The following is a 19,862-nucleotide window of genomic DNA, read 5'->3' on the forward strand; positions in this document are numbered from 1 at the left end:
CAGCTCTTTGAAAACGACTGGTTCACTCAGCTAAGTGATTTAAATGTAACCTAAAAACTTAAAGAAATGAAATAATCTAAAATAAAATAAATAAATTAACACTAACAGTAACCTAACCTAACCTTACATGACATTAAATTCATCAATGTCGTAATTAACTAAAAGACTATACGACGTTCAGCCATCTGTTCTTCAGCCAACTAATTAGCTGGCAAATATAACCAGTTGACTGTGACATTTTTTGACAATTTTGTGACAAAATTATAGAAACATTAGGATTTTCGTATATGTTAAATTGTTTCACAGTAGTTATTCGTGGCTTTTCTAGTGTTCTAACCTAGGTCTGTGGTCTTTAAGAAGCTTTTGATCCAGGATAGAAATTGAATCAATTGGTACAAAAAAATTATTGACTAAAATTACGATTTTGTTTCTGACTGTAATTTTTTTCCAAAATGAGTAGAAATTAGGGAACGTCTTCTAAAACAGCTAGCTATCCAATACCCCACCCTGAATATGAAATGTATCGTTATAAAATACAGGTTTTCCTGAGCTGACTGAGTTGAGTTGTGTAATATTGTCCCATGATATTCATTTACAGTACATATGGTGCTATTTTACCGCACTAGCGCGAAAATTAGTATATTACGTTACTGCGTCGAACATTTAAAGGGCCATATGTACTGTAAAACGTTGTAAGATACATGTGCGAATAGGTAATTCGCAACTCGTGTCGATTTAAAACACTCCCTTCGATCGTGTTTTAATTTATCGCCACTCGTTTCGCATTTCCTATTTTTCGCACTTGTATCGTAATGTACTATTACAGGACATATGGTGCTACTTTACCGCACTAGTGTTTATTTAGCATATTACGTTACTGTGTCGAACATTTAAAGGGCCATATGTACTGTAAAACGTTGTACGATACATGTGCGAATAGGTAATTCGCAACTCGTGTCCATTTAAAACACTGCCTTCGGTCGTGTTTTAATATATGGCCACTCGTTTCGAATTTCCTATTTTTCGCACTTGTATCGTAATGTACTATTATTTTATTTAGTCTGTAAAACCTGTGCCTAACAAAATCCTCAGTATATCACCATCGGTTCGCATAATTCCTAACATTGACATTAATTTGACGCCTTGACACTCCCTGCTATTATCTGTCCATATCTAATGACACATTGTCTGTCAGGAATGCTGCTAACCAGCTGTCGAAAGTTGACCTAGATGGCTTTTGCAATAAGTTTTCACTAGACCCCTTACGACGTGTGTCTCTAGGTAACTATTAAGCTAGCTGTTATCACACTGATAGCGGATACGCGCGCTCGTTGGTCTGAAGCATCTTAGACTTCTTTACAATTTAATTGGGTTATTACATCTAACCTTACCCTTTAAGTGTCAATACATCTAGGGATGAAAAGACGAAGCACTAATGGCCGACATATTACGGTTATTTTAGACTTACTAAATCCACACAAGATGCAAATATGACGACAACATTAGGTATGGTAATGACACCTCCACATAACGTACTCCTGTCCATTTGGGGGAAAACCTTGAATTGGATTTTACTGTGACTTTAGACTTACCCATCGACATAAGACGCGGATGTGACGACAGCATCAGGCCTGGTAATGACATCACCACAAAACAGACTCCTGTTGGTCTGAGACACCTATAACACTCGCCGACGGATGAGATGACACTACCATAGTAGACAGTCCTACTGGTTTGGTCTCTGTATTAATCAGAAAGGGACGGGAAGCGGGTAGTCTATCCCGCGCGCGAGATACTATCGTGGCGTAGCCTACAGATTTGGTTCTAATTTTGCCAGTAATTTAATTTTAGTTTATACTTACCCATCAACACTAGACGCGGATGTTACAACATCAGGCCTGGTGATGATACCTCCACACAGCAGGCTCCTGTTCGTTTGGAGGAGGACCATGGCTTAGATTTTACTGTTACTTTAGACTTACCCATCGACACAAGACGCGGACGTGACAACAACATCAGGCCTGGTAATGACACCTCCACACAACAGACTCTTGTTGGTTTGGAGCAGAACCATAGCCTGCCAGGGGATTTCGGCGAAGTCCACTTCGTTTTCGTTGCGGTTTCCATACGGTTTCTGGCCCTGGTGGGGAACAGTTATGTCAGATTAGGAATAATTAAAAAAAAGGGGGAGTTCGAGTCTTCAAACAGGCGATAATCATTTCTTTTATTTCAAAAATAATGATTAGGTTAGCAGAATATTAAAAGAATCAGGTATAAATCACTACTTTTAGCAATTTAATTTTAATTATATAATTTATTTTTTAAACGGCCCATAATTTTATACGGATATTGCAACGTAGCATATTATTTTTGGCTATTTGATGTACCTCTAGGTCTTAGAGTATTTAACCAACCAGTGACGCCTTGTAGCTTGTCTGAAGTTTGTGGGCTGATTTTTGCGGGGGAGGGGCGCGTCACATGTATGCCTTTTCGCCGAAAATTGTATTGCCGAATTTCACTTGGCAACCAACTTTTCGCAACTTTACGCAATCCAATCTAACCTAACCCAACCTAGTACGCAATTTTCATTTCCCAACTATGGGGTTGGGAAATGAAATGGTTGCGAAATAATTATTTGGTAAAAGTTGGTTGGCAAGTGAAATTCGGCAATACAATTTTCGCCAAAAAGGCAGTACACCTATTAGATTGAAGGAATTATTTTGTAGACTATGCCTTTTTGCTTTTTATTATTTAACTTGATATTAAGTGTCAAAAATTATGTACAACAAAACGTAGAATGGGCGACGTCATGACAGGATCAAACATGAATGGCGTAAACGTCATATTTTTTGAAGAAATTAAACATTAATGATGACACTTTCTCATTGCCAGTGCTATGCAGAATTAGCTTGGTCGACTCTAAGTTAATGATAATGACGTGAGTGTAAAGTGTAAAGAGTGTAAACAAGAAAATTACTTACATTAAACAATCCACACTGTCCTCCCGCGCTGTACCGACTCAAGAATACTCTAGAAGCCGACCCAGAGATCTCATTCTCCACATTAAATCCGCCTCCCTGGCTCACGGAGAAACCGGAGCCTTGGCGGACACCTTGGCCGAATCCTTGGCTGACTCCTTGACCAAATCCTTGGCTGACTCCTTGGCCGAATCCTTGGCTTACTCCTTGGCCGAATCCTTGGCTGACTCCTTGTCCAAATCCTTGGCTGACTCCTTGGCCAAATCCTTGGCTGACTCCTTGGCCGAATCCTTGGCTGACGGATTGACCTTGGCCGGTAATGACGGCGGTGCCGCGGTTGGTCTGTTGACTTTGGGCGATGCCTTGGTCTCTTGAGTTAAAAGCGGCCTGGGGGCAAAGTAGTTTGATAAATATATGCCGTAAAGGTACTTTAGGGAGGCTTGCGTTTAAAAACACATATTCGATATCGTGTTCTGATTAGGGTAAGCAAAAGAAAAAAATCCACTTAAAAAAAATACGTTTTCTTTTCTACGAATCATTAAACGGTTCTCCACTATTTTTGTTACATTCAGTAGGGCTAAGATGGTCGGCTCTTTATGTGTCACTATGCCTGTCACTTTCTAACAAGTATTTAAGTGCGAAAGTGACGGGCATAGTGACAAGCGCCACATGCTGCCACTGCTGTATAATGTGACATAACGGCCAATCGTTCTAAGGCCCTTTTACTAGGGAACGATACATTTTTTTTCAAGTGTGTGAATAAGTTAATTATAACGGTTTTGAATGATTCACGGTTAGTTTCACTAGACTTAAATCGACCGGGATATGAACCGTGTTTACACGAAGTCAAAGTTGTGTAGCGCGGTCTACACCACTTTGACACCCACCCGCTATATCCAGTTACCCGTGAACAAGATGCATTGTAACTGCGTCGAAATCTCGTGAGCTCCAAAACAATATAAAAGGTAATCACGTTTTATATCCCGGTCGATTTAATTCAATTAATTATAATTAAATATTGATGAGGGCAGCCAGTAATAATTTTGATTTACTTGCTTCTGAGGTCAGGACATAAAATATTGCGAGTTCGCATTGTGTATTCTCACCAATTTGTGTGAAAATATTACTTGTGGATATTTTTTTTCAACAATATTGATCGTATTAAATACGACAGTATAATTATGTAGATTAATTTTACCAAGTAAATAAAAAAGTTATTTGGGAAAATATACCTTCACTCTCTTATGACCTGCGATGGCAGCATGGTTCCATTTTTATCACTTGTCACTATACTCGTCACTTTTCCGCTTACATACTTGTTAGAACGTGACAGGCATTGTGACAAATGATAAAGAGCCGACCATCTTAGCCCCACTGCACGCGTATTATGGATGGCTTTATCCACGTGATAAAGTACTTATTAACATGCTGTCACGTAGACCAGAACGGCCATCGTATCCGTACTGAACCAACTTTATTATCGCTTCACCTTGTTTTTTCTGACTGTAGCCATAAACCTACCTGTTCTTGTACAGACACTTGCGACCCGGAGCCGACCTGTCCTCTGCCGCCCTGAGCGATGCCTCCTTGACCTTGCTGCACGTATTGACCTTGGCCAGTGGTTACAGCTTGGCCTTGGCCAGTGGTCACTGCTTGACCTTGGCCAGTGGTAACAGCTTGACCTTGACCACGCTGGGTTTGACTGAATGAGCTGCTGCTGTACTGGGACTGAGAGTTAAATTGACCTGGAGGAAAAATCAGTTTTGAAGTCTAAAGTCTTTAAGACACAACACTAAATAGAGGAGCATATTGAGACAGGCCCACATCTGATAGAATTGTATTGTTTCTGACAAAAATCCTTTTCTATAAAAACTTTTAAATAAAGTTGTCATAATTTTCTAATATTTTTGTTATCTAATTATAAAAGCTTTCTAACATTAAAGTCTTATTTTTTCTTGATACTAACAAAACTTCATAGGTCGCTATAAAGGTTCATAGTTTTGCAATAGACAAATATGAAACAAAGAGGTGGCCTATCACATACATATACTGTAACGTGTTACGTTTTTTTAAATCTACTTATTAAAAATAGATTTATACTTTGTATGAAATTAAAATATTGTATAAAATATTCGTAAATGTCTCTAGCCCACGCCGACATTTTAAAAGTATTAACCGACGAGCGTGTATGAGGAATGTTATGAAAGTGAAGGAAGCGAAAGAACTCGGTATGTCAGGGTCCTAGCAAGTGGAAATCCGTAACTCTGCCTACCCCTCCGGGAAACAGGCGTGGTTATATGTACATATGTATGTATAATTAGTAATAATACAATTTATAAACACTTACCAGCTGATCCCTGACCTCCAACACCAATTTGTCCCTGACCGCCGAATCCAATCTGACCTTGGCCGACCTGACTGGCCTGACCTTGGCCGCGGACTTCGTATTGACCTTGGCCGCCCTTGACGTACGACGTTTGAGTGACAGAGGGGAAGCCTGGAGTCACTTGGTTGGGGCCGAAGGTAGGAGTCGGTTTGGTAGTTGCCCTGTTAAAAAAGGTCATCTTTTGTTTATAAAATTACTTTACCATATGAACATACCTCCAGATGAGCTCGACTTACATTTTTTTACTTTTCTTCAAGGGTGGTCTTTTGGACGCTCTAATTAAAACTCAAAATACAAGTGAAAAGTACTCCAAGAAGATCAGTGACGTCACGTTTAACATTGTGCATTGTGAATCATCTAATTCTGTCGAGTTTCGAGAGTCGGACCCGGGTATGTCCTTAAACTACGTCCACAAGAGAGATATGGGCATTGTGAATTTCATCTCGCTCTGTGTGGTAGGGCACAGCACAGCGGATGTCATTCCAGATCTAGAGCAGAGCCCAACTGGGGAAGTACCTCCACCTTACAGAAAATCGCAGCCAAATAACACTAGACCCTACTCATAGTGCTGTGTTCCTGCCGGTGAGTAAGGTTGCCAGAGTTCAACGAGGGTGGGAGGGGGTTAGGGTCGGCAACGCGCATGTAACTCCTCTGGAGTTGCAGGCGTACATAGGCTACGGATACTGCTTACCATCAGGCAGGCCGTATGCTTGTTTGCCACCGACGTAGTATAAAAAAAAAAGTTTGTGGTGAAATACGAACTCAAAGCTGGAGTCGGCGGGCTATGAACTATCGAGGTGAGTAGGGACTCACCTCGATAGTTCCAGGACAGGGGTCCATCCAAGTCTTGGTCTTCAAGGAACAGTCTTAAAAATAGTCATAATTTGTCTTTTTAGGGTTCCGTAGTCAACTAGGAACCCTTATAGTTTCGCCATGTCCGTCTGTCTATCTGTCTGTCTGTCTGTCCGAGGCTTTGCTCCGTGGTCGTTATAGTGCCAGAAAAATGAAATTTGGCATGGACATATAAATCAACAAAGCCGACAAAGTCGTACAATAATTTTTTTTAGGGCACCTCCCTTACACGTAAAGTGGGGGTGATTTTTTTTTCGTTTCAACCCTACAGTGTGGGATATCATTAGAAAGGTCTTTCAAAACTAATAGGGGTCTTCAACAAACGTTTTTTGATAAAGTGAATATATTCCGAGATAATCGTTCCGAAACAAAACAAATATGTGTCCCCCCCCTCTTACTTTTGAACCATGGGTCCAAAAAATATGAAAAAAATCGTGGAAGTAGAGCTTAAGAAAAATATTAAATGAAAACTATAGTGGACATGATAAGTTTAGCTGTTTTTGAGTTTTCACAAAAAGTTTCCCCTTCACAGTAAAAAGACGTACATCCACAGTTAAACGTTATTACGACATTAAATGGATTGTTAAAGTTATTATACTTTAAGCTCCAGTTTAGCTTATTGTGATGGGAGAGTAACTACGGAACCCTACACCACTGAGCATGGCCCGACATGCTCTTGGCCGATTTTTTTCAATAATTTCTTTTTTGAAATAAACTTTTACCACTGACTGTACTTTTGTAATCAAGAAAATCCTAACAAACTCAAACACAATTAGGTTGCATTATTTTATCACAGTGTTCCTATATGGTCACCTTCTGTGGTCATCAGATCGGCGGTACCATAATATTGCATTGTCACCGAACTTACATACTTATGTATGTAAAGATTCAGGTCAATCGAATTGGCAAGTGGGTCTAATTTATTTTGCAAGATTTGCCCCAACATACATTCAAACAAATAAACATTACAAGTTAAATAAAAGACATTTAGCTGTACTTACCCAAGTCTCACCTGAAGTTATTAAGTAGGATGTAGCCAGTGATAGGGGGCCTGGCTGTGACGGCTGGGTGGCCGATGCTGGGTGAGCCTCTGGTGTCTGGCGTGTACTACTAGCAAAAAGTACTTGTAGACCAGCTGGCTTACCTAAAGTTATTAAGGAGGGTGGAGCCAGTGATAGGGGGCCTGGCTGTGACGGTTGGGTGGTCGATGCTGGGTGAGCCTCTGCTGTCTGGAGTGTACTACTAGCAGTACTTGTAGACCAGATGTCTGAAGTTATTAAGGAGAGTGGAGCCAGTGATAGGCTGGCTGTGACGGCTGGGTGGCCGATGGGCAAGCTTCTGCGATCTGGAGTGTACTACTAGCAAAAAGTACTTGTAGACCAGATGTCTTACCTAAATTTAATAAGGAGAGTGCAGCCAGTGATAGGCTGGCTGTGACGGCTGGGGGGCCGATGGGTGAGCCTCCACGATCTGGAGTGTATTGCTAGCAAACAGTATTTGTAGACCGGCTGTCTTACCTGAAGTTATTAAGGAGGGTGGAGCCAGTGATAGGGGGCCTGGCTGTGATGGATGGTCGGCCAATGCTGGGTGAGCCTCTGCTATCTGGAGTGTACTTTCCGTCGTTTCCGCCGAACGTGTTGGGCACCCATTTTCCTGTACAATGTTTAATTCGTAAGCAAGGAACAAGTGGGGCAAAAACTTTTTATAGTTAATATTTAACTATTTAAACGTCCAGCTTGGGCGTCCACTCAGTTTATTCAAACTAGAAACGTTAAGTTAACGGAGGCGAGGTCAATGTGGGTAAGACCGACATATAAAATTTATAGCTAGGAGGACCTATATAGGGCAAGAGGCCAGAGCCACAGTACGCAGTCAGCAAAGAGTACATCGCTCAGGCATAGGGAGTGCTCACGACACTGGTTTTCTATACAAATAAAGTACCGAAACCAGGAATTCCCAGTTCTCGCCATACAAATTCAATACCGGGCAGACACAGTCAAAAAGGAAGAGCTTGACACCTGCTCTGCCGACCTTGTAATCGGAGTATGTGTACAAATGCAAGTGGTAAAAGCGACGAAAAAGCTTGTAGACGTTCTTAGCCACATTGACCTTACCAAGTGTTATCATAGAAAAATAAAAAGTACATAGAGTACTCACTCCATACATCAGTTTTGGTACCAAAACGCTTATTATTTTCGTAGTCGACATCTAGCATCGAGTAGCGGAACTCTCAGTACTGCTACTAACCAGTGTAACCGGAACTCTATTTTCAACTCCCACGCTTACGCTGGTTATAATATTAGCGGAAAATCGTTGAGCATTAGACTTTTTGTTTGCCGCGATATCTATTGTCGAGTAGCAGTACTGAGAGTTCCGCTCCTTGATGCTAGATGTAGACTACGAAAATAATAGTATTTTTGATAACAAAACCGTTGTATGGAGTGAGCACTCTCGGTCTTCTTAATTCTGGATAAGGGGTACTCACCGAGTTGGTTGACTGGCCAGGGATCGGTGTAGAAGGGATCGCGACAACACTTGCCGACGCGTCCAGTCTCAAGATCTTTGCAATCCTGTTGACGGAGAAAATAAGAATATACATTTTATGAAACCCAAGTAACCATTTCTGTTCTATAGAACGTATCTCAAATACAACCTAATGGTTCTATAAAATACCTGAGACGGTCGTATAACGCTAATTTGGTGCAGTTATCTCCATTCAGTGACAGTAGAACTATGGAAGGTAGAGGCAAGGAACAGAATCTCCATATACCAAAAAGTGTCCGACAAAAAACATAAATAGGTGGCGCTACAATACCTAGAATACTTGAGAAAAAAATCTAATCATAGACAGCGCACTTCACTCCGTCAATAACGCCTAGGTTCTTAGCTACTCTAGCGCTTGTCTGGAGAGATTTGGAACTATTATTTATAGCTGATAGCTGGACACTTTTGCAACAGTTCTGCCTAAGGAGATTCTGTTCTTTACCTTCCATAAGTAGAACTGTAGTAGTGTCAGTCATGACATTTAAGGTCTATAAAATTTATGTAATGGTGACTTTTGCGCTGATTTGTTAACATACGGAGCATGGAAGCCTGTATGGTGATGACATTGGGTTACTGGACAACTTAAATACAGACCGTAATGGGCTTGTCACTTGTGAAAATAATTTGACTATGTTCGGCTCCTGAGTCAATATGAGGATGGCTGAGAATCTTACCGTAAGTGGGACTCTGTAGGCCTCCTGGTCTCTAGTTAGGGCCACAGTGGTGTTGGAGATGACGCCCTCGGCTGTGCAGTACTCGATGGGGGTACACTTGAGAGCCGCGGCGCAGCCTGATGGCACTTCACCTGAAGAGAGAAATAGTATGAATAACCAGCCTTGTACGCGAGTTTGTCCGCGAGAAACTCGTTAACTACATCCAGTTAACATTCAGTCACCATTAACTTCCTTAAGGGGTGAATTCCGGGATAAACGTATCATGTGATATTCAAGGTTATAAATGTTATGCGTGTCACATTTCATCTCAATTCGTTCAATTGTTTTTACATTAATAATGAATATTTAAACTTGCAAACTAAATCTACTGCAAAACATGAAATTTAAATGAACAAACTTTTATAATTAAAACGTTAAGTAGTAAGTTACTAGGAGTAGTGTAAAGCGTTAAGGATTTCAAATTAGAGGTTTTGTAGTGGAGTAGCTAAGAGTGCATAGCGGTAAGCTTCCCAAACAGAGGTCGTGACAAACCCTGGGTCGTAAGTACCATTGAGTTTTTTAAAAACTGATGTACGAAATATCTTGGTGACGATGAACATCGTGAAGAAACCACTTAAATCAAATAAGGCATAGTTGTGCATCTAGAAAGCTTTCGTAAAAACTAGATTATTGATAATTGGGATTAGGTTATAAAAATGATGATAATCCTTTATTACTTACTAGGAGGAGCAGGCACAGGAGTTCTAGTAGGTCCAGGCCTCAAAGTGTCCAAGATAATCTCGCCTTCATTGTAAGTCGGCGGTCCAGGCAGCCTGGTCTCCGTGTTGATGGAATGCTGGCCAAGAGGAGGTAGGTATCCTGGGGCGGCCGTTGACGGGGTGGGGGGAAGGTATGTCGGCCGGGGGGTAGTGGGGCGAGGGGTTGTGACGAACGGAGTAGGGAAAGCGGTGGAAGACACCACGTTTGAGCCTTGGTTAGTATTGTCAGGGGGTAGATAAGGAATGCCAGGCTTAAGCCCGCTTCCAGGTCTGAAGATTCCAGTATTCTCGCTTCCTGATGAGAAGGAGTCAGTTTCAACGAAGTTGGATTGACTAGTTTGCTTGTAAACGACTTCGTTTCCTCCGAAGCGGCCAGCAGTGGTCGGAGCGACTGTAGATCCTACTCCAAATCCGGCTCCAAATTTGGTTCCAGAGCTTCCAAATCCTGTTCCTTTGCTTGATGATCCGAAAGTAGACGAGCTGGATTCGACAGCTTTGCTCACTGATCCAGATCCAAAAGTGCCTGAGGCTTGAGCACCGAAACCTTGGGTTCCTTGTCCGAAGCTTGAGGCAGTCGAGCCACGGTTAGCGTTGAAGGTCGAAGAGCCGGCTCCAAAGCCGGCCTGTCCAGAGGTTCCACTAGCGCCAGCGTTCAATGTAGATCCTGAGCCTCGGCTGCCAAAAGCCTGTCCTGATTGGCTAGACCCAAACGCACTTTGTCCTGATTGGCTAGAGCCGAACGCGCTTTGTCCTGATTGGCTGGATCCAAACGCACTTTGTCCCGATTGGCCAGCGCCAAAAGCACTTTGTCCTGATTGACCAGCGCCAAAAGCACTTTGTCCTGATTGGCCAGCACCGAAAGCGCTTTGTCCTGATTGGCCAGCGCCGAAAGCGCTTTGCCCCGATTGGCTGCTCCCAGCCTGAGCACCGAAGCCGTTGCTTCCTGATTGGCTAGATGACACGAACAACCCTCCTTGACGGTTGGTATTGGAGGAGCCGCTGTAGGTGCCTGCTCCGACTCCGAGGGAACCTTGGAGATCGCTGGCTCCAGCAAGGGTGGAGATTTCGATGCGGCAGCAGATTTCAGTTCTGGTATTGCAGTATTGTTTCTGTAACAATGAGACACAACGTTTAACGTTTTTCTCGCAACATATAAGTCGAATTTCCAAAATTATCTGCTGGTATATATAATATATATATATAGTAGGTTATTTAGTTGATTATTTTACATTTTCCTTTCCATATAATATAAAAATTGTTGTGTTTTTAAATATTTAACATTGTATTCTAGTCTTTCATTAAGAAATTTAGCATTTGTATAGGTTGATCGATTATGCCAAATTTTTGCAATAAAAAAATGAATGGTGATTTTTAATAAAAAAACCGGGCAAGTGCGAGTTGGACTCGCGCACGAAGGATTCGGTACCATTATTTATAAAAACGGCAAAAAAAATATGTTTGTTGTATGGGAGCGCCCTTTAAATATTTATTTTATTCTGTTTTTAGTATTTGTTGTTATATAGCGGCAACAGAAATACATCATCTGTGAAAATTTCAACTGTGTAGCTATCATGGTTCATGAGATACAGCCTGGTGACAGACGGACGGACGGACGGACGTACAGCGAAGTCTCAGTAATAGGGTCCCGTTTGACTCTTTGGGTACAGAACCCTAAAAACGGAATGTCCCGTATTTCAACCCCGAAACCCGTATTCTCAATTCAGTTTTCCCGTAAAACCAAAAAACTTGTCACTATGTCCGTCACTTTCGCATTTACATACTTGTTAGAACGTGACAGGCATGGTGACAAATGATAAAGAGCCAACCCTACTGGTCACCTTCCTTGTAACTTAGTGCAAAACGCCTTTTTTGATGGCAATGATGCCCTTATGAGGCGTAGTCCGCGTAGTGCGTAGTCTATCTATATAAATATCCTTATAGTTATATGCCGAAAAGTGACAAGTAACCTTTGCAATTTATTTTTAGTGCCAGTTTTAACATAACATCGCCTTTTTATGTACAAAACATTAAAAATTAGAAAAAAAAAATTTTTTTTTTCGCAATATTTACTTAAAATCATATAACGTTTTTTCCATTGGGTTCCTCGAGTTACACCATGTATTTGTAATTCTACCTGTTTTTAGGGTTCCGTACCTCGAAAAGAAAAACGGAACCCTTATAGGATCACTATATTGTCCGTCCATCCGTCTGTCTGTCAAGTTTTTATAGTACTTGAAATTCATTGTTTTCGTGTTGGTAAATAAAAATATCTTTTATTTATTTATATATTTATAAATTATCAGACTAGTATTTATGATTATTACTATTATGATAATCAGGAGGCCATAAAATTATTATTACGAAACCTTGTTTGACGCAATCATTAATAATGATCATATAGATGATCATTACTGTCAGTTTATTAATAATCATCAGTAAAGACAAATTGAATGCATAATAGCCTTGTTACAATGTTAGGAAATGCGTACGAAAGACATATAAACAGGAAAGACTGTCGACATATCAAGTAATCCTCATTGAATATTAATAATAATAATAATATTGAGCTGTTGGGGAGTAACGACCCCACGGACTCGAGTACTCCCGAGAGTCGGTCAGGGTCTCCGTCTCCGGCGTGTCTTCGTCGGTCGGAGTGGACTCCAAGGGGACCCGCAGGACTCTCAGCTCTGGCTTGCCTTCATTGGCCGGCCAGAGAGGAGTCGTTAGAGCTAAATGCTCCAGGGGTGGAAGTGAAAACTTGCATAAGACGCGAGTTGGCACAGTGGCTGTTATCAGCCACTGGGCAGAAAGCGGCGTACACCTCTCGACACCCCTGAGCCGCTCACACCGGTGTTGCTCCTGGTCGTCTTCACGATGGCATTTTCAGGGGCCTATCTAGTGGGCGGCGAGTCACCGCCTGCCTCGATAACTAGTGAAAACATTGTTATGGCAGGTGTCCGGACCCCTTTCCAATAGCCCAGTCTCATTGTCCTCCCAAACTTCAATCCATAGACCGTTATACTGTTCACTTTTACTACAACAGTCCCAATGCCTGCTGCGACCGGTTCATGGGTGTCTATTGTTGGGTCTGTGAACGGGTTCCAGCAGGCGTTTTACATGACATTAAAGCTCTCCAAGGGGCATCTACGTGTTGGATCTATATCCCCACGCAAGCCTATCAAAAGACCGGGATTTATAGGCCCGTGAAATCCAAGGAGATACAATAATAAATATGATATATTTTTTTTTTTTATACTACGTCGGTGGCAAACAAGCATACGGCCCGCCTGATGGTAAGCAGTATCCGTAGCCTATGTACGCCTGCAACTCCAGAGGAGTTACATGCGCGTTGCCGACCCTAACTCCCTCCCGCCCCTCGTTGAGCTCTGGCAACCTTACTCACCGGCAGGAACACAACACTATGAGTAGGGTCTAGTGTTATTTGGCTGCGGTTATTATTTATTTATGTAGTTTATAACTATGATTTGCTTTTTTTATTCATTCAATATATTTCTTTCTCTGCACGAATTCTAGGTATCTCTGTTTGGCCCTATGGTTGACTGGTAGAGAATGCCATTAGCACATTGTTGTATTTATTTTGTGCAATAAAGTTTGACTGGTAGAGAATGCCTCATGGCATTAAGTCCGCCTTTTGTACTATAAGGTTTTCTTTTGTGCAATAAAGATTAAATAAATAAATAAATAATAAAATCTTAAATCAGTCTACTTTTCATTTCGAATACGAGGAAAGTAAAATACATGTGTTTAAAAAATATGACTATGAAACATACAGGATGTTTTTTTAGTTACCTGCAATAATTTACCGTATGAATATATAGGTCATACTGAGCAACTTTTACTATACGACCAACCCCGAAATCGGTCGCTATAGATTCAGCCCGTAAATTATTGCAGGTGACTAAATAAACATCTGTATACAACGTGTTTTTTTTAATTCCGTTAACTCCGGGGTATGGGTACGTTTAAGGGTGAAATGGCATAGTTAATAAAAAAAAAATATAATTTTAATATGTTTTATATTTATTTTTAAAAAAGTTATTAAATGTTGCATATAGCGTTGTTGTAACATGGACATTACATTTAATTCAGCCAAACAATGTGACATATCAATGTCACTTCGAACATCGATCGTCGGAGATAGTAATTATGTTTAGTCGCAAAGTATACACTTGTACTAAACACTAATCAATATGTTAATAGACCCTAAGGCAAGTGTACACGCTCGTAAGGACCTTATAAGATTTTTTTTTATTTTATTTTAAGCTCAGGAATGCATCCTTGAAAATAACGGAAATAAAAAAAACACGCTGATTAGTTCATCTTAAGTGGTAAGTACTTACAATTGACAATTTCGGTAAAGGTATCATTGTTTATGGAAAGGGGAATTTAATACCAAAATGGAGTTAAGTATAAAATGCTCTAGTGCAGACACGAATCATTTTCTACACACTTAATAGAACAACAATGACCCACTTTTAGAGCACGAGAAATGAAAATTTTATTTGCAATTTTTGCCTTAGGGTCAATTTCTGCAACGTATCGCACTAGGGTCAATTTCTGCAACGTATCGCACTAGGGTCAATTTCTGCAACGTATCGCACTAGGGTCAATTTCTGCAACGTATCGCACTAGGGTCAATTTCTGCAACGTATCGCACTAGGGTCAATTTCTGCAACGTATCGCCCTAGGGTCAATTTCTGCAACGTATCGCCCTAGGGTCAATTTCTGCAATGTATCGCCCTAGGGTCAATTTCTGCAACGTCTCGCCCTAGGGTCAATTTCTGCAACGTATCGCACTAGGGTCAATTTCTGCAACGTATCGCCCTAGGGCGCAAGATGCCTTTTTGACAGCTATTGTCAATAAAATAAATGATAAAAAGTCAAATTGCGATATAAGTACTGTCGCGGCGAGAGGTCACGGATGAGATGACACATGCTTGTTTCAACTGTACACTCGCGTACAAAAGTGTAATTTTATTAATGTGATAAGATTCAGAAACGTTTCTCAGTGTTACATTAAAAATAGTACATTACGATATAAGTACGAAAATTAGGAAATCGCGTGTTGTGTGTGTATCGTACAACGTTTTACAGTACATATGGCCTTAAATTTTCGACATAGGCACATAAAGCTCAAATTACCGCACTAGGGATGTAAATTAGCACGTACTGTAGTACATTACGATACAAATGCGAAAATTAGGAAATTCAACGAGTGGCGATAAATTAAAACACAGCCGAAAGGAGTGTTTTAAATTGACACGAGTTGTGAATTACTTTTTCGTATAACGTTTTACAGTACATAATAAACACGTGATAGCCGCCCTGTGGTTGTGTGACGTCACGACCCCATAATGTAAACAAACAGGTTCACTCTATTTTTCTCGTACAATAAAGTGTTTACTTACTTACAGTTGTGTGCGCGAGTGTATCAGCGCGTGCGCAACGTTGAGTGATGGATGCTGAAACATCGTTTATGCAACGGTTCGATTCCCGGTAGGTACACATCAATGTCGAAAATGTTTATCGTAGTGGGCCTTATATAAATAAAGAGGCAGAGTGGGCCATGTGGCACGAATGGACAGGACTAAATGGACAAAATATAGCCACCTGGATAGGCCCTGAAGGCCAGCGAAGGTCAGGAAAACGACAGAACGATGGGTTGACGAGATCAGACGGACAGACGGAGACAGATGGAGACAGGAAGCGCAGGATAGAGACAAATGGAGACAACTGGACGAGGTCTTTACCCTAAGTGGGGTCCTTAAATAATCAAAATTAATTAATTGCTAATAATAAATAAATATTTAATTAAATTTTAAGTGAAATGAAAAATTATTTAAGTGATAATTAATTTGCAATTAAAATAACCATTAAATAATGCATGTAAAACTATGTACTACAATTTTATTTTAAGGAATTGAAAGGCTTTATTTTTTATTATTAAAGTTTATTATTAAGAGTGACGTATCGTAAGTACACGATAATAAGTGTAACTATAGGTAAAGTATGAATTTACTCAAGTTATTTTTAGGCCTCATGTGATACCAGCAAAATAATAGCCTAAACAATTTGAAATTAGGCCCTAACAGTTTCATGTCATCGCTTCTTGTTTTATTTCATTAGCCTTACGAAAAAAATGGTAACCTATTTATTATATTGCCAAATGCGAGTCCCTCCTCGTAGAAGACATTAAAAACGCCTTTGTTATCCTACAATATTTGAAGAATATATGTTTCCAATGTTCAACGGTTAAATATGTGCATGTTCTGACAATATCTATATAACGAGACTATTATATTTATACCTATTTAAATATATGTATCGCACTATAAGCAGAGATCACAGATAGCCGGCTTACCTCATCGGAATACAGGCATTACCAAATGAAGTAATAACTAAAAGCGATCTTCGATAACTTATCAAAGATCAAAGTTTAAACTCAACAACGACATAAACAATGCAAATGGCCGGATAAATCAGACAGACATGGCTGATTCGGGATAAAAGTCACATGTGGCAAGCTAGTGCCGACTTCAAAGGTTAAACGGGGGCTTTTTGAGGCCTTATTTTATTGCAAAGGGCCATAATAAATTTAAACAGGATACGAAAGGTAAATATGCTTAATTCTATGATGTATTCAAGTTTGTCACTTGTTTTCGATAGTTCTAATAAATTTCATCTTTCTTTCTTCTTCCACCATTTTACATAGCCCTATGGTTGACTGGTAGAGAATGTCATTAGGCGTTGTTTGTACATTATTTTTTGTAGTTTGTGCATTAAAGATTAAATAAATAAATATATAAGTGTCTAGCTTCTGGCGTTCTGCACGGAACGTCTGCTTATTAAACGGGGGCTTATTTTATTGCTAAGGGCCATAATAAACTTGAACACGATACTTAATATAAATAAAGTAGGGCCTCGCTAATCCGTACTCCAAAAACAGGGGTACGTGTTTGAACTCAGCGTGCGTCCAGAGCGTTCGGAATATAGTATGTCAGATATAGAACAAGTTCAACTCTGAAAAATATTGTATATGAGATATATTTTTAATGAGACTCGAAAATTAGCAAAACCAGAAATAAGAGACTTATTGACAATGTAACTTACTCTACATAATTGTGATATGCGAAATTTTAAGTACTTATCTAATTTAGTCTGCCGGGTTCTATTTATTGACCAAGCAAAGGCACTGAACCTCATAGAAAGGGGTCAGTCGGCACTTCGGATTACAGCGACGTTCGGATTAACCTGTTTACGGATTATCAAGGCCCTACTGTATACTTAATTCTACGATAAGTGTCCAGCTTCTGGCTTTATCCGTAGAACATCTGCTTATTAACACGTTCACTGCGGGTTGAGTCAAATCCGCCTCAATCTCGACTTTACGCTGGTGCGGGGCTAAAAGTTCGTGTTATCTCTCTCGTGCGGGAACTTCTGCCGTTTAACTACAAGGCGTACGACAGAGTCAAATATACATTTCTTTATGTTTTCCAAAGCCGGACTCGTTGGTACAAAAAAAACGTTTGAGGTCTTAATAAGCCTCAACCGCACTAGATATATTTTATTTTCACTCAGTGCGGGTTGAGGTTTATTAATGTCTCAAGAAAGTGACCTCAAGGCCGCACTGAGCGTGACGCGGGCGGCGCGGGAGTTGACCGCTTCACGTTAGTGCGGCCATAGTTATCGATATTGAACCACGCGTGTTTTACGTAAATAATAGGTATAACCTAAAAACGACAACGATCGTGACCGTTGGATAGGTTAAAATAACGTACATTTGTACACACGTAACCGAGAGATTCATTTAATTTAAATACTAAAATTTAGTCTTAAATTTAATCCTAGACTTTGTTAACTTTCTAACAAAATTTTAATACAATTTGAGAGATTGCAGAAAACTGAAATAATTTGACGATGGTAAGAGTATAATACATTTTATGGCCCGCATAGCATGTAGAAAGAAGTGGTTTACTTATTTGCACAGGCTTGCAGTCTGTATGTTTGATAGTTCAGAAGTTGTTTGTAAAAATGTGTGAATTCCCTCCTTATAGTGTCATCCACTGGGCCGCTAACCTTACTGGGATTCGAACTCGAAATAATAAATACAGGGTGTAACAAAAATGGTGGGGATCCGTTTAAGGGCATATTCGGTATCGTGTTCTGATCAGGAAAAAGTAGAAAAAAAAATTTTTGACGCGAAAAATTTTTGGACTTTGCATGGAGGGTTGGCCGACTCGAACGACCTGCCCCATAGAAAAAAAAAATTATGCCCTTAAACGGATCCCCACTATTTTTGTTACACCCTGTATAGCATAAATGCATTAGATTAACTTAAAATGGCGTCTGAAATATTGTATCGAAAATGGTCGATGAGATGATGATCATCGATAGTTTAGCGATAACTGCCATTCCCTTCACTAGACTTAGATAAAATTTAGTGCGTTTTGAGGCCTAAAAGACCTTAAAGATTCTTTAGGTATTTTTTCTTTAACCAAAGGTCAGAACCAAAGGCGAAGCTAAGGGTATTTTAAGAATTTAGTGACGAATGTATAGCACATAACAAAAAACACCTATTCCGAGTACAGGCAAAGTTATGAAGAATTTAATTACCTACTGAAATTCGAGGTCGATTAGGCCTCACCCGCACTGAAAAAGAGCTTAGGTTTGGGCTGATTCGATCTCAACCGCACCAGTTGAAAGTTCTTTAAGATTTGTCCCGCAGTGAACGTGTTAAATGGGGCCTTTTGGGGACTTATTTTATTGTAAAGGTCCACAATAAACTCATACTAAATATAAATATACTTAATTTTACGATAAATAAGTATTATCTTTTGGCCACGATTTAGTCTGCGTAGAATGGTGGTTTTACTTATTAAACGGGGGATCTAGAGGCCTTATTTCATAATAAAGTCAGACCAAGATATCTTTGTACCGATTTGATAAGTGATAGTGAAGTGCCAACAATAAATGATTTGATATTTTGATGCCAACATAAACATCGAATTCCTATGAAGACATCTACCATTTAAGTGGCACTGTCACACTTTGTACTCCAAAGTCTGCGCAGGCCGCGTAGCCAACGTTAGGGCTCCTCTACACGATGGCCCATCGTACGCCAGTGTAAAGTACGCAGCTATGCAGTGGAATGAGATAGCAATATCACTTGCTCCCTCTAACGCATAAATGCGTCCCTTGAACTAGCCTACGCTAGGCCATCGTGTAAAGGAGCCATTACAATCGTTAACGCTCCGTAGCGTAGTCATCTCTCTCTATCCCTCTTCCATATTAGTGCGACTGTGACAGTTGCGTTTCGTTCGCCACGGAGCGTGAACGATATGCACGTTGGCTACGCGGGCAGAATTAGTTTAAACGCAAATATCGCAATGTGTAGACATAAAAAAAAATTGAGATTAAAAATGAAAATCTGAGTATGGTTAAAAAAAATCAAGATTATAAATATAATAAATGTTATAGGACATTATTACACAAATTGACTAAGTCCCGCAGTAAGCTCAATAACGCTTGTATTGAGGGTACTTAGACAACGATATATATATAATAAGTATAAAGTATTTATACTTAAATATGTAGAAAACACCCATGACTCAGGAACAAATATCCATACTCATCACACTAATAAATGCCC

General features: G+C 40.1%; 1 protein-coding gene across 1 annotated transcript in view; it reads right to left on the reverse strand.

The window, feature by feature from the left end:
- The window catches only part of LOC133532949 (hornerin-like), a 105,013-nt gene that overhangs the window by 28,866 nt on the left and 56,285 nt on the right, over window positions 1-19,862 (reverse strand). Inside the window, exons 3-10 of the mRNA XM_061871827.1 lie at window positions 10,155-11,301; window positions 9,435-9,565; window positions 8,702-8,786; window positions 7,734-7,869; window positions 5,326-5,525; window positions 4,500-4,723; window positions 2,982-3,365; window positions 1,983-2,140 (exon numbers count right to left, since the gene is read on the reverse strand). Coding sequence (XP_061727811.1) covers window positions 1,983-2,140; window positions 2,982-3,365; window positions 4,500-4,723; window positions 5,326-5,525; window positions 7,734-7,869; window positions 8,702-8,786; window positions 9,435-9,565; window positions 10,155-11,301 — 2,465 coding nt within the window. The remainder of the gene's footprint in view (window positions 1-1,982; window positions 2,141-2,981; window positions 3,366-4,499; window positions 4,724-5,325; window positions 5,526-7,733; window positions 7,870-8,701; window positions 8,787-9,434; window positions 9,566-10,154; window positions 11,302-19,862) is intronic.

This window comes from Cydia pomonella, chromosome 28 (assembly GCF_033807575.1).
Source record: "Cydia pomonella isolate Wapato2018A chromosome 28, ilCydPomo1, whole genome shotgun sequence".
NCBI lineage: Eukaryota > Metazoa > Arthropoda > Insecta > Lepidoptera > Tortricidae > Cydia > Cydia pomonella.